Source organism: Aspergillus saccharolyticus, assembly GCF_003184585.1.
Source record: "Aspergillus saccharolyticus JOP 1030-1 unplaced genomic scaffold BP01scaffold_71, whole genome shotgun sequence".
Taxonomy (NCBI): Eukaryota; Fungi; Ascomycota; class Eurotiomycetes; order Eurotiales; family Aspergillaceae; genus Aspergillus; species Aspergillus saccharolyticus.
The window spans coordinates 1-14147 of record NW_020290681.1 but is presented as its reverse complement, the minus strand read 5'-3'; the positions used below and the strand labels follow the sequence as shown (position 1 = coordinate 14147).

At 48.6% G+C, this 14147-nt stretch overlaps 3 protein-coding genes across 3 annotated transcripts; 1 reads left to right on the top strand and 2 right to left on the bottom strand.

The window, feature by feature from the left end:
• Positions 1–64: 64 nt before the first annotated feature.
• BP01DRAFT_221505 (homeobox domain-containing protein) lies at positions 65–1709 on the bottom strand. The gene is made up of 3 exons (XM_025571143.1): positions 1408–1709; positions 541–1332; positions 65–480 (listed from the first exon to the last, which is right to left on the bottom strand). Exons 1-3 carry the CDS (start codon positions 1513–1515, stop codon positions 313–315), a joined length of 1068 nt encoding a protein of 355 aa, XP_025426338.1. The 5' UTR covers positions 1516–1709; the 3' UTR covers positions 65–312.
• Positions 1710–8370: 6661 nt separating this feature from the next.
• BP01DRAFT_369944 (uncharacterized protein) lies at positions 8371–8827 on the top strand (the record flags this gene model as incomplete). The annotated part of the gene is made up of 2 exons (XM_025576573.1): positions 8371–8641; positions 8754–8827. The coding sequence occupies 2 exons, from the start codon at positions 8371–8373 to the stop codon at positions 8825–8827; spliced, it is 345 nt and encodes a 114-aa protein (XP_025426337.1).
• Positions 8828–13177: 4350 nt separating this feature from the next.
• Positions 13178–14147, bottom strand: BP01DRAFT_369943 (uncharacterized protein; the record flags this gene model as incomplete). Its single annotated transcript, XM_025576572.1, has 3 exons — positions 13178–13256; positions 13577–13601; positions 13637–14147. Coding segments are annotated over 3 exons (615 nt in total), but the record flags the coding sequence as incomplete, so codon positions are not given.

Here is a 14147-nt window from a genome sequence, read left to right as displayed (position 1 = left end):
ATCATGTGCTCCCCAGTGTGGAATTACCCCGTGTATCGGAATCATGCAAAGTATTGTAAGTGGATTATGAGGCGTTAAAGGGTATCAAGAGTGGTCTTGTAAACCTCACTCGGCTCGGCTCGTAGATTCAGTAATATATCAGAGAGTATAAAGATGGAAAGAGAACAACTGTCGGCAAAATCTCATGTCGATTCGAATTTCAATGTCGGAGGGACTCCGTAAACTCGTGACGTAGCAGATGTGTTTCGTGGCAAATGTGACTAAAGGTCGTAACGATAGACTCCTGTCCGTATTTATTTGGGTCGCAACATTTCAGTGCTTCGTACCCATGTGCGGAGACGGCATGGACTCGGGTGACGTGTGTTCCACGTCGCTGAAAGGAGACTGTCTTTGTGAATCAAGCTCGTTACCACCGTTGCGCATTTGATTTCGAAGTGCAGGGAGTTGTCGCCGCCTTGCATTGATAAACCAGTTGCTTATCTGAAGAAAAGAATGAGCAAATCATGTCCACTGTAGATCAAGGGGACGGCATAAACTTACCTGACTAATCGTCAGGCCAGTACGAGTCATGAACATCTGCTTGTCCTCCTCACTCGGATATGGGTGGTCAAGGTGCTCGTGGAACCAAGCGCGCAGAATATCCGTCACCGGCTTCGGCAAATTCCCCCGTCTGCGCTTGTTCTTGGGGTCGATCGGATCGCCAAGAATGCCAAAGTTGGATTGCTGGGCATGTGATAACGACTGCGGGGTGACTTGCTCTGAATCGCTCTGGTAAGCCATCGTGGGGTACGGGTATGCGACCTGGTTGGGCAACGAATGCGGCCCAGCGGCTCCCATAAACGAATCTGTACTCCTCCGATCACCCAAATGGCCAGAGATATTCGTCGAAGAGAATCCGTGGCCGCTCATAGGCCCGGTGCGAAAGTCTTGTGCCGCATATTCGGGTCGCGACAGACCCCTTGATTCCGAGAATGCAGCCGAGGAAGGAGACATGCCCCGTTCAGGCAGTGACTGAAGATCGCGGATCGACGGCAGAATAGGACTCGGACCGCGCGAGGTGAACAAAGTCGAGGCAGGTGCGGGCTGAGGCGGGTTTGCAGCTAGGCGGCTATGAAGGGGGCTGTTGTCGCGTCCAATTGACTCACTGATGCGGAAGTCGTCTGCCAATGGTAGTTTGGAAGGAGTGGCATAAGGCAGGCGATCGGACAGAGATCGGGACGTTGGCGTCAGATCGAAACTGGCTGAAAGGGGTCTCTCGCGTGTGTGTGGGTGCTGGCGGGAGGAGAAATATGATGTCGACTCAATTTCGTCGTGAAGATGAGGAGGAAGAAGCTGCAGGGGGGAATCCAGGCGATGTCAGTCTATATACTAGCTTTCAACAAGGCAGAATATGAATAGTCGACTCACCTCGCGAAAGGAAGGGAGGGCTGGAGTATGATCGGCTGTCATTCCACTAGCATATGAGATAGCCATTCTTCCAGTAGAACCCTCGCCCAGATCACGATACTGGGACATAGACTGCAAAGAACTGAAAATGGCAGTGGCAATATTCGAAACACGATGTGACTATCCGCTAGCGCAGAGACAGACAAGACAACGTTATATCCAGCCGCCTGCGGCTTTTTAGACAATTCTGGGGAATTTTATTAAGCCGACGAGGTTCCGGTGTGCCAAGTTTCTTTTATGCTGATCGAGAGGGCGAACAGAAGGGATAGAAGGCTGATCTAGCCAAGGTGGATTGAAATGAGTGGTGGTGGGGTGAGTGGAATGAGAAGGACAGAGAAGTGGAGGAAAAGGAGGGGTGGGAGAGAGAGGGGAGAGTGGATTAAAAAGGATAGATAAAGAATTGAAGAGGGAAGGGAGGGATGTTTGTGAGGATTAGTTGATTCTGAATATTGGTATGAATGCAACCTTGCTGATGTTAGTAGTGGGAGGTGAGAGATATACGGGCGAGATAGAATAGTAATATAGTTACCAAGGCCTGAATCTAAAAGTACCTTGACATTGCCGCACACGATGACGATGGAGACAGCTGAACCAAGGTTATGCAAGGTAAGGAGTGAGGCAGCTCAACAATTGGATCTGGGCTGGGTGGACACCAGATCTCTTTTCTCGAGGTTGTCGGGGTTAGATAATTCATTTTTGAATTTTGTTTTTATTATATTTTATTTTCATCCGTTCTTGCTCTAGTTTCGGTTTTAGATTTTCTTTTCCTTTTCCTTTTTTTTTTTCTCTTCCTTCTTCAATCCCCACCTCCTTCCTTCCCTTTTCTTTCCTTTCCGTCTTTACCCTTTTCTATCTCTCTTTTTTCTTTTTTCTTTTTGTCTTTTTTTTTTTTCTGCAGTGCCCTTTTGAAATGAATTCCTACCACAGTAGCCAGATTTTGATCTTGTCTAAGTCCTAATTCGATACATTTCCTCTAGTGTTTGCTTCGTACCTCTCCAACGTGGACACTCCTCTCACCTTCCTCTCTCTATCAAAAATCTGTACACTGATAAAAACGCTGCTGTATCTATATGCGTAGTCTTCAAGATACTGCAGAGACTCTCATATCAAATACCATGAGCCGCCCCTTTCCACATCACATCCACTTGTATGAGAGATGTATGCCAGGCACGGCCAAATGATATAGGACAAGAGATTGTTAACTATACGGAGAGGGTTCGATCAGCCTCTAGGTCACATTATGCGCATCATCTGCGCGTAGCTATTACGACTGAGCCATGATCATTAACCACGATAAATGATTAAGAGGTCAAGAACAGAGGATGATGGTCCAGTGAAGAACTCGCGATCCTAGAAGGTGCTATAGATACAAAACTGACCCCAAGCGACTCCGTACGACGAAGGATTTCCCTCACTCGCTCACTCGCTCCACTCATTACCCGGCAGCTACGCGGAGAGAAGAAGGGATTGAGGAGAATAGGGGAATTGAAAGATAAATTCTATCTGATTAGAACAGGTTGATGAAGCAGTAGAAAAAGGAAAAAGGGGAGGGTGCCACCGAGGCTAGGCCCATCAGAACTGAAATTCCATGAACCTTAAAAAACATGTATAACGGTCCATTTTGTTTATCCTCGGTAAGTTTTCGATTATCATGAGGTCCTAGATCTCGTCTACCCTTACTCATTAACAGTTCTCACATTTCCTCTTTCTAGTGTCTACCTGACTCGTTCTTGAAGTTGTAGTCCTGATAGTCGCCAAGTAATCTCGGGGGAGGCTCGGTTCGCTACCAATAATAATCTCGAGTTAGAAATGGATGGGACAAGAAAATAATGGTCAGTTCACGGACAGAAAGGGTTCTTTGAGAAACAATTACTACATGCCAATGCCAGTCTGTCAGTGCCTGGAGCTGAAAGATTTTTACTACTGGAGCTCCTGCTTGAGCGTACCCCGTGCTGACTCGTGTCTATGAAGAAGATGTAACCATATCTGCCCGGCGGCGCGACGTAAGTTCAAACTAGCTCGATGGATTCTGAGCGGGATTAACAATGCCTAAGTAACCATCGGCGCGCTTGACCTCAAAAATTCCCCGGTGGACGGAGAGAAGTCCTGATGCTACTCGGTAGATGCCAGTTTTCAATCAGTCAAGCAGCTATGTATATTCTAGGCGCTGAGGCGCTAGAATGGCGTGGCTACTCTGCTTGTTCGGTTCGATCTCATTCCTGTCCGGAGTCATAGCAGCTAAACCCAATCGATTTCCCCCTCTTAGCGCTTCGCTCTCTCCGCTTTACTTTCCTTACTCAGGCGCCTGCCATGTGGATGTTTCCGTGGTTTTCACAATCCGAAGTTCTCGTACCAGAATAGTGGGTTGGATAACCCGTGTCATTCAGAAATGTCTTACAGCCCGCTTCATAGTCGTTGCTGGATGCGTCTTCGGGGCTGAGACTGTTGACCAGAAAGGGTACTGATTGATCAGTGACAGCATTCCTTCCTCTTTTCTTCAGCCGTTCTTCCCACGGCTGACCAGACTAGGCTAGCGCCAACGCCAGAGCAAAACGAAGCTGAAACTAAGGGCAACTGAGCCCCCCTTCATGGCACATAGAACTCGAACCCGAACTCGAACTCGATCGAACTCCTGTCTTCCCCTTCCCCTCCATACCAAGATCTTCACTAGTAAACTTCCAGAACCAGGCTAGGTCTGTTCTTATTTGTTGGTTGTTTCCAATCTTTCTGTCTTTTTTATTGTTTGAGCGACCAAGCGGAATCAATTCAGGTCTTCTTATGCCCATGGTCTCCTCTGAGCCGCGATCTTAGGTACAGTATATAATGACTCGTCGTAGACAATTTTTTTGAGGAGTGGTCTATGGCTACTGTATGTGCTGGGGTACACCCCAGTAACTGAGAAGCATTTTGCGCCTTAAAAGGTCACGGGAAAGGTAGAGGGAGCAAAATAGTGGCCTGAAGGATATGGCACAGTCCAAGCCGTTTGGAATGCAGGGAAAACCCTTTTTGTTCCTACAATATGGTGATAGAGGATTTGATGTGGCCCTTGGAGTCGGTCTGAAATTGATTCATGGCCTACCTTACATATGATTGTCCCCTCTCAAATGATTATTGCAGTCTCTGCTTAATTGTAAGCCGTGAAAAGGTGGGGAGAGAGGGGTGAGAAAGGAGTGGGCGAGGTGGTACGGTTGACGACCTGAGCGTCCATCGCGCCCGCCGACCTTCGGTCTGCGGAAAATGCTTCCTGCAGGCATTTCTTGGTTCAAGTCGTTGGAATTAGGAGAAGAGGCAGAGCAATGAATGGTACCTTGCTGTGACTTTACTGGTGCCTCGACAGAACCCTGCCTTGACCACTCACCATTATGCGTCGTACAAGGCAATAATGGTCAGTAGCTGGGGGAAGGGATAAAGGGATAGTAGGGGGAATCCCGGAGGCACAATCACACTCAGTAGGCACAGCATCCCCAGCCAACGGACTACTGAACCGACCAACGACACAGCACGGCTTAGTAGGGAAGTGATGGGACGAGCAAGGAAGCAAATACTTCTTTCTCAGGAACGGTCCGGAGCAGGTATTACTGCAAGCCTCGCTCAAAGGGCTTATTTCGTGTGGAGAGGAGGCGGGGGGCGACAGTGCAATTTGGCACTCTGTCTCCTCCGTACAATAAATACTCATAGATATTGGCACTGCAATCGCGATCAGTGCTCCGTTTCCGCTGCGAGATTGTTGTTGCGAGCCAGTCAAATATCGAAGCTCGAAAAGCGAGGACAACCTAGACAATACGGAGTAAAAGGGAAGAGGAGATCGTCAGGTTGGCTCCACATCGATGGTGGTGTCAAAAGGCGCGGAAGCCGGACACTCAACCATACAGAAGCTGGTAAAGAGGATTTCACAAGCTACTAGACAGTATACTCCGTAGCTTACCCTGAATCGGCACTAAACATCAACTTCAATCACACGCGTCATTCGACCCCCGTAGTTTATGTTCGAAGTCGGGCTCGCATCCGACAAAGGGAAATGACCGCGGTAATGATGTTGCTCAGAAAGAACTCAAAGAAGGAGTAAGGTGAGAGAAGAGCGAAGAGGGAGGCTTGTACTATGTGTTGTCCGGGGTTTTCCCTTTTTTTTCTTTTTTTTTATTCAAGGGCGACTTGCCTTGCAGCATTCCCCAAACGGTGACGGCTACGGCGTCCCTCCCGCTGCAAGGTTGTTTAATAGACAGGTTCGATCGAGAGCTCAGAGCGAATGATCGCGATCGATCGGTACACAGGTAGGGAGATAATATGCGCACAGTGAACCAGTCAATCAATAGCAACGGCGGGGTAAATGAAGGGAACCGAAGGGTGACTGGATGACAGACAGTGGAAGCGAATGCCTGCTGTAGGCTGGGGGTGGAAGGAGGAGAGTCATTTAGTCGGTTAGTACTTAGTCACTGTAGTGGTAGTCCGGGAGGGAAGGTCACAGTCCCATTATCCGGGACAGGGATCGTCCGCAGCAGTTCTTCCTTTGCGACCAGAAACCCCACTCAATTTCCGTTTCCGTCACCATACGTCAGATAATTAATCGGCCCATATCAATTCAGTCGATGGAAGCCGAAGACAATGCTAGCCTTGCGCCGTTTGATTTGGCCCAGATCTCAAAGAGATGCCGCTGCAAAGTTTTGGAGGTTATTTGCAGAACAAGTAGACCAGGCTTGAAAAGAATTGCTGATTATCGATGACCGATTCCGGAGTCATCCTGTTGGTATCATCGAACCAGTACTAGTTAGTACTAGTCAACCGATACAGACGGATCGAGTTTTGAGCCAGATGACTGACTCGAAGAGCCGCATGTTCGTTACGGTTCGTATCACCGCCCCTGCCGGACTTTCACCCCGCCCCCCTTCCATTCGCAAGCGGCGTGATCAGGATGGATGACATGACTGACAAAGGTTCTACATTTTAACCCCATCAAGGTGAGGAACTGCCTGGATTGATTGGTGCGACCCGCCATATAATATGCAAGATTTATCGCCCGTGCATATGACATCTCGAATTATCGGCTAGAAGGTGGGTAGTAAGTGGAACTGACGTGCCGCAATCAGAAGGAAAGAATAAATGGTCTCTTTACTCGTAACATCATGGCATTTAGGGTGGGGGCATTTAATGAGGGGAATGGGCGAGGGGCAAAATATTCGGCGGTGGAGATTATGATGGCATTTTTAACGACCACATTATCTATGTGCATTCGTGTTTATTAGGGGATCAGATGAAAGAAGGATCCGAGAACCCAAGAGTGGAGGAACGGTGTAATGAGGATTGACAAGTGGTCATATAGTCTAAATTATTTCACAGATTTTCGGATGTGGATGCGCCATTGCATCACTATTCATGGGCCAGGATCTTTGTCCACGAGGAGGATGTCGTTCCAAACTTCGGGTAAGTCAAGACAAATCAGATGAGTTAGGCAGGCAGACAGACAGGCGGGGCGTTGACTTCACTGGCGAAACCTTAAGTCCCAGTCTTGTTGATGACAAGCGCATGAGGACAGACCGACCATGGGTCGATGACAGACAGGCGAGACAGGGGACAGGGGCAGCATTGAGAAAAAAAAAGACCCATGGTTACATGTCTAATAGTCTATCGTAGGCAATGGGAACATACCACATGATGGTCCAGGTCGGGTATGCATGAATCTTCACCAAGTGGGCTTTTGCCATGAGCATTGGTTGGAGAAGGGATCCTGCCACGGATACAAGGCAGAGCTGAAAAATGGAGTGCCGGTCGCAATCCCTCTTACGCTTAGCGCAGTTTGGTTGACTCGATGCGCCCAGTCACGAGTCTCTAATCCAACCCCCACTCTTTCACAACCTCAAGACGTGACGATCGGAACAGTACCCATTTGTAGCGACCCAGCTCATTGGCCTTCCCCTGGAACATGAGATTCAAGGCTCGCTCCAATCAATCACAATCCCATTCATTCTTCCTCTGGCAGGCGGAGAAGTCACTCCGCTTTGTTACAGGGATACATACGCCCTGTCGTGACCGTGGACTAGACGATGGGAAGTTCGTGATCAATCATCCATGCGCTGCTGGGATGAGTTGGGCGCGGAGGTTTCCAGGAGCTAAGATTAGCAGCCTAGTACTGACTCTCAAAAATTCGGTGAATACTACCATTCATTGTCAAAGTACATAGTCGCAAGGTTCGCGCCAGCACCGCACTCAAAACCATCCCGACTCGTGCATACGGCCGTCATGCGTCGACGGCTTGTTGGATTTGTGTCGGCATGAGCATGTCTGATCGGGTCCCAGACTTTGGCTGGTGTCCGGACCCCGGGGATCAGCAAGCCGGCCGAAAGAATATGCTGGCGATCTGCTTAGGCACAACTCTAAATCATTTTCTGCGATCGGACGATGTCACATCTTAGCACACCGTAGTCGCGCTCAAAGGAAAGTCATAAAATTCGGATCGTTGACAATCGTCTCCCGGGGGGCTGTCTAAAAAGAGCATTGTCCTCTTTCTTCAGAGGGCAATCTGCCCCGCGCCGATTGACAGGAGAGTTCGGTTCGAACCAGGAATTGGTCAAAGTTTAGCTGGCCCTGCTGGAGACCACGGGGGACAGCCCCGTTCCGACTCTAGCAGTTTAGTCATTTTAGTGTGAGCTATCCATGATTCCATCTCCCCTAGACCGAGCAAGCCCGCTTGTCACTCGTCGGTCGCATCCTTCGCGTGCAAGCCTAATTCGAATGACCCTCGTGGCCTCGCTAGCTCAAAGTCTCATCATGTCATTTACTATGACTGATTTGTCAGTTGTGATTAACGCACGCCGGGGGCTACACTGACTTTGCTCTAGTGTCGGTGAAGTTGACTAAAACAACGTATAGTGTCAACCTCACAAATGATAAATCGATCTTGGCTGAAAACCCCATGGTGTTCCCACCGACATGGAGGATTTCCGACGGGCGTTGTCATGGCTGTTTTGGTGGTTTTGTTTCTCTCTTAGCACTGTCGTTGCCATTCTGTACCTGGTCACAGAGGAAGTACCGCAGCAGCTCATCCCAAGTAGTGCTAAACTGATGAAGAGACTAGTAAATGAACTCCTTCCTGACCAGGTACTAACGGCTGGTCCCGTCGATATCGTGCAGCCGTCTGGCTTGTTGCATCATGTCATGTACAGTACAGTACATAGATTTATATCAGATAGCAGACATGATGGTGAGTTGTGTGTCAATGGCTCATTGCTGGCAGAGGACACTCGCACACTCTTGGATTAATCTCTTGATCAAGAAAGATAGCTAGCAGTGGGCATCAGCTACGCAGACTACAGCCACCGATGACGCAGGGCTCGCGGACCGTCGCCCAGCCAAAGCCGCTGAGGGGCTGGTGATGGTTCGAAACTGACAGGCCAGTCGCCACTTTCGAGCGGAGCCTGGAGCCCAGCCTGCAGCGGGAGACCACATTGGGTCTAGTCTCCTGCAACTCTTGCTTTGGTGGCTGCTATTTTAATTTTTTGCTGGTGATTTATTATTTTTATTCTTTTTTCTCATCGGTCGCACCAAGATCCCAGACAGATCGTGCAGGGATGGAGATTGGAGCAAGGGTGTCGATCCCAGCCTGGATCTTGCAGAGCGGCAGGGCGAAAAAAGATCCCCTTATCCCAATAAGGGAACACTTGACAAGGCAGCATATACTTGCACCAGCAGGCAGTCTTGTAGCTGTGGAAGAAATATGTGAGGTTATTCTCATAGATAGTATCACTGAAGGAAGCAAATTACTATTCAAAACAACCGACTCACCTGACTCATCGTTGCTATTCTATCAAGTATCCTGGATCGTAAGTCCCGCAAAAAGAGAGATTCCCCATTTGGGAAGAACATCGTATTGTAGTCGGAATTCCCGGGGGCAGGTCTCAAACTCTCCTCGAATTTTGCCTTTTTTCTTTTTGTTTTTCTGTTTCCTAGTCAGGTCAAATCCTTCTAGAAGCATCGCCTTCACCGCCAAAGCACAATTCGCTGAAACAAGGCTTCCCTCATCGGGCAATTTCAACGTCTTAAAAGCACAATAAACTTCCACCGTTGGTTATACTCATATTTTTGGCTTGTATGGCACGAGCAGCTAGGGATTGTTTGTCATTCTTGTCTTTTTGTATTTGCTGTCGTGTCACCCGCTGGTACCTGGTTCTTGGGATCCGCCGCGAGAAAAGGACCAGTGTGTGACACCCTGGCTGCCAACGACTGGCACTGGCCGGTCGGCCCATCTTGCCTGTCACAGTCGTGCACGCACCGTGTGAGTAGCTGATATCATTGCCATCGCCCCTTTCTATGCTTGGTTCCCAAGATGAATGTGAGACTGTGCAATATGTATTGGGCCATTGGGAACGAAAAAAATGTCTTCTCTGAAGGAGAAAGGATCCGGCGTTGGAAAAGACATGCTGATTTCTCATCTGGAACCTATGCACACTGCACAGAAACCTGAGGAACAAGCATCCTCAGTTGACTACAACCTTACTTAGTGATTATCTTGGCACAGACTCCGTCAACCCCAATCAGACAATCTGGATCGGATTCTCCATGTAAAAGAGTGGAATGTACTCCGTAAAAAACTTTCCTTTGGAACGCGACTGACATCATCGCCGGTTCCAGGTTGTCTCACCCGCTTCCTTTTACCTCCTCCGGTTCCTCCCTGAGACACCACCCCCGGCCACGAGATACCTTCCACCATTCCCCTCTCGAATCCACCACCCACCGCTGCTGCATGAATTGATGTGACGGTGGGAAGACTCTCCGAGGATGCCCCAGTCTGTCTGCCACTTCCCCCTTCCCTGGATCTCAAACCCAATTGCACATACCCACTGCCTGGTTGAGACTGGCGTTTCAATAGCCTGAGACTCTATTGCATCTCTAGTTCCAAACTTCCAGCCTTTCATTTCTCCATCTTCATTTCTTCCCTCCCAAAAGCCACCACATCACCGATGGCGGACCACTCCCACCCCACCAAAAAAAACAATACCTTTCTAGAACATGGCAAAGAAAATCCGGGAGTGCATCAAACTGGATCACCGCATTCCGACCGCGGTAAACGGATTGTCACATCATGTGAAGATCTGGCCAATAGTACAGCCTAGTCCTCCCTGCGCCTTTGAAATTATTCCCCCACTTCCTTCCCCTTAAGCCTTGCGGACCCAGCAGTTCGTCTTCATGCACGCGGAGGATCGACGGAAGCTGATGCTGCAGGCGGTAAAGACTCAAGTCCTCTCGATCCTGCCATGACGAGTATCCGGCCGTCTCGGCTGGCTTCAGTTGATGCTGTCTTCCCCAGAATACATGACGGCCGTTGTTTTAAAGCACGAGACTACTATGGACTTGTTTTTTTGTGCTGCCAGATTGTGATCTGCCATATCTGCCCTTTCAAAGAGGAAAACCAGGTTGCCAGGCGGAGGGAGTCGGTGCTTTTAGGGTGGGAAGGTAGCTAGGTTGCCAACCTGACACCGTTCAGCGTTTGCCACTATAACGGAACGGTTGCATTCATATTGAGATTTGCCTTGGTCTCGAATCAATGTCCGTTGACCCCTCACCTCTTCTGGTACCCCCTTCCGCTTAGTCAAACTGAGCATTGAGGCGTTGGTGGAGTGTCAGTTTGTATGCATTTCAGTGGGCCGGGTTTCCATGGATGTCGGTCAGCCCTCCTTGCAGATGTCCAAAATAGCTGGTACGTAGGGGTCTCTCCGATAGAATTTGGGGGCGAAAAGCCACTCGGTTTTAGCCTACACTCTAATCCTCATTGTGGCTCGATACGAATGAGAATACGGATCAACCGGCTCAACCCTACAAGGTTCTTGGTACATTTTCCCTATGTCATCTCATCATCGTCTACTCAATTTCTCACGAGGGTTGGCAAGCCACTTGTCCCCACTATTCAGGCAAGTGTTCTTTTGCTCTCCCTTAAAATGACTGGGGAACTGGCAGCATTGAGATTGGAATCATAGACGAGGTGTCAAGCCTAGACGCACTAATTCTTTCCCGGCTTTCTTCCCTCCAAGTGTGTCAGGTCAGATTCAATCCCGGTCTGTGCTAATCATCACTGAAACAGACCCAGCGCGCTGTGGTAGCTTCCAGACTCTGTGTGCGGAGATTTACCGGCTGCTCTGATCGGTGCAAGACAAACCTGAGACTCTTTTCTGAAACTGTCGCTTGCGTGGCTTGTCCCCCATGCCTGTGACACTGACAACAGGCCATTAGGAAAGGAGGAAGAAGGGAAGTTTGGAGGCGGCCGGGTATGCATAGCACGGCAAAGCTGCAAGTGATAACCAGACTCGATCTTGACCGTAGCGCCTTGCTTGCAAGTTCTTCTTTGTGTGTGGAATTGCCCCATCTTCGGTGTCAAGATGGTTCGCTGGCGAAATTACGGAGTAGTCATTTCCTTAATCTCTTCCCATAATGAGCCGATATGACTCCATCATTTGACTCCATCATTTGCCTCAAAAGGTATGTGACACTGTCGCTGGCAGCACGCGGGGCCGGGGGGGGGGGCGGGGGGGGCGGGATAAAGGGCGTGTGTGCATAGACATGGTTTTCAGACTGTCAACAATCACAGCGGTGCGAGACCATTCATGCAATAATTGCCACTCCATCTTTGCGCACGTACATTTATTCTTAGATTCTTCGCCCAAGCCGGCGGTCTTGTTCTTTCCTTGGATACTCGAAACTTGAAAAGGGGGGAAGCGGAGGGAAGCATCGGTAATTCGACAGTAGAATCCGATAAGTATCAAGAGTCGAGCGCCCCTTAAGGCTGGTCAATTCGTGATGGAAGGAAGAACTTTATAGAAAGCGGATGTCATGCATGCGCTGAACGCAGATGACAGATCAATACACACAACTTACGATCTCGATGATCTGATCTCTTAGTACTTAGAGGGCTGTTACCTCGATGACCTATCATTACGTTGGTGTCAATCAACTTACATACTATATTTATTACTGGTTTCACCTTTACATACAGACGTTCAGAGACATGTAGGAGACAATGCCTCATGAATCAAAAGTGGAATGAGGGTAGAGGAGTTGTGGAGGAGGTTGGAACCGTAGATCCATCGTGCAGTCTTTATTGCTTAAATACTACAGCCAACGAGTACAGGTAAACTTCGTTATTGTCCTAAAATGTGAGGATGTCTTTCTTCGCTGCGAGAAAAGCCCGGAAAGGGTGCGCTATGGATGTACATAGGGTAGATGATATGTAAGATTGATGACACCGACTGTGATGCTTAAAGCAAGAGCAGCAGCTTGATGTTCTGTCCATTCGATTCCTAGAAGATATCGTCCACATGAATACAAGGCATTTGCGATAGAGGCATCGCACAAAGGGCCACGACTTCTTAATTGATATTCTTTATGCTATATCTTTCGCTCAGTAAGTAGTCTCTTCTTCGTGCATGCCGGTATTATGTTTATTATATATAACAATATCGATTACTATAAGCGTTATTGCCAGTAACGGAGACTTATATACAAGATCATTGGACTTGAAGTTATACATCATTGTTTGATTTAGCGAAGTCAAATGTATCTCAAGGTTGCTATGTCTCGCCTCTGATCATGGTTCACATACGGCCAGTATTGCTGCTCAGAATAGCAATCTGTACCAATTCGTACAGTTCAACGTATATCTATCTGTCTCTCGGCTGCATTTTTGAGTGTCTTAGCGATACAAATCTTCGTGTAGAAAAAACTTCATCTCTATTTATTTCTGTCGTCATTAGCCGGGCCCACTCGATGTGTCATGACTGTGGTATAATGGTTCATCATAATGTGGTTGAAAGGCGATGTCTGACAAGCTGGATTTGCAAAAACGTAACCTTATTAGAGCCGAGCTTCATGAGTCAAAACTAGTGACAATCTCATAGCAACCAGCATCCTATCGCGAAGGGATAGCACTTATATTGTCAGGTATGCTCTTTCCTATAGAGTATCCAATGTGGTCTGAAATGGTTCATCGATGGTGGACTTAGGATAGATCGACTTCGATAGTTTCGAAACCTTTGGAAGCAGTATTTGAGGGTTCATTGTACATTTGTTATTATAGTAGATAGTAACAAAAGAGCCGTAATTGATGAACAGCGTCTAGTCCAAGGGTATCTAAATACAGAGGACAAACCTGGCTTGGCCTTGAAGAGTTACGCCTATAGGGCCAATATAAGGAGCATCGACAGCATACCACCGGGAAGGAACCCAAACATCTGTCGATTCGTCAGGCGAATGGCAGGTGCCGCGCCAGTGAAAAGAGTGCTAGTTGCGGCAGACGTGGTAGAAACCATGGTTGGGGGGATAGTGGAAGACGCAGTCACCGAAGTAGTGCTGTAAAGTCTCTGGAATCCAGAACTTGTCGAGGTAGAAGCAGTGATGTTGGTTCGAGCATTAGCGCCACTGGTTTGGGAATCGCTCGAGCTGGTTGCGTCGTAGGTAGCACCGGCTTGCTCGGTCTCATCTCCAATGCCGTTTCCAGCCTCAGAAACTGCCGAGACACCACTGACCGTGGCAGAAGCAAGATAGGAGCTTGAAGAAGAAGTCGAGCCTTGGGAAGAACCGGCCTCAGAATTGAGACCTGTCTCGGAGTCAGCGTTAGAGAGTGTGGGCGTGCCAGATCCAGAGGCAGATCCAGAGGCAGATCCAGAGGCAGATCCAGAGGCAGATCCAGAGGCAGATCCAGAGGCAGATCCAGAGGCAGA

Bases quoted from the DNA above. Each gene is read 5' to 3' on its own strand.
- BP01DRAFT_221505 (XM_025571143.1), bottom strand. From the start codon at position 1,515: ATGTCCCAGTATCGTGATCTGGGCGAGGGTTCTACTGGAAGAATGGCT. The intron at 1,333-1,407 runs GTGAGTCGACTA...TCCCCCCTGCAG, and splicing joins CCCTCCCTTCCTTTCGCGAG to CTTCTTCCTCCTCATCTTCA. The intron at 481-540 runs GTAAGTTTATGC...TCTTTTCTTCAG, and splicing joins CTGGCCTGACGATTAGTCAG to ATAAGCAACTGGTTTATCAA.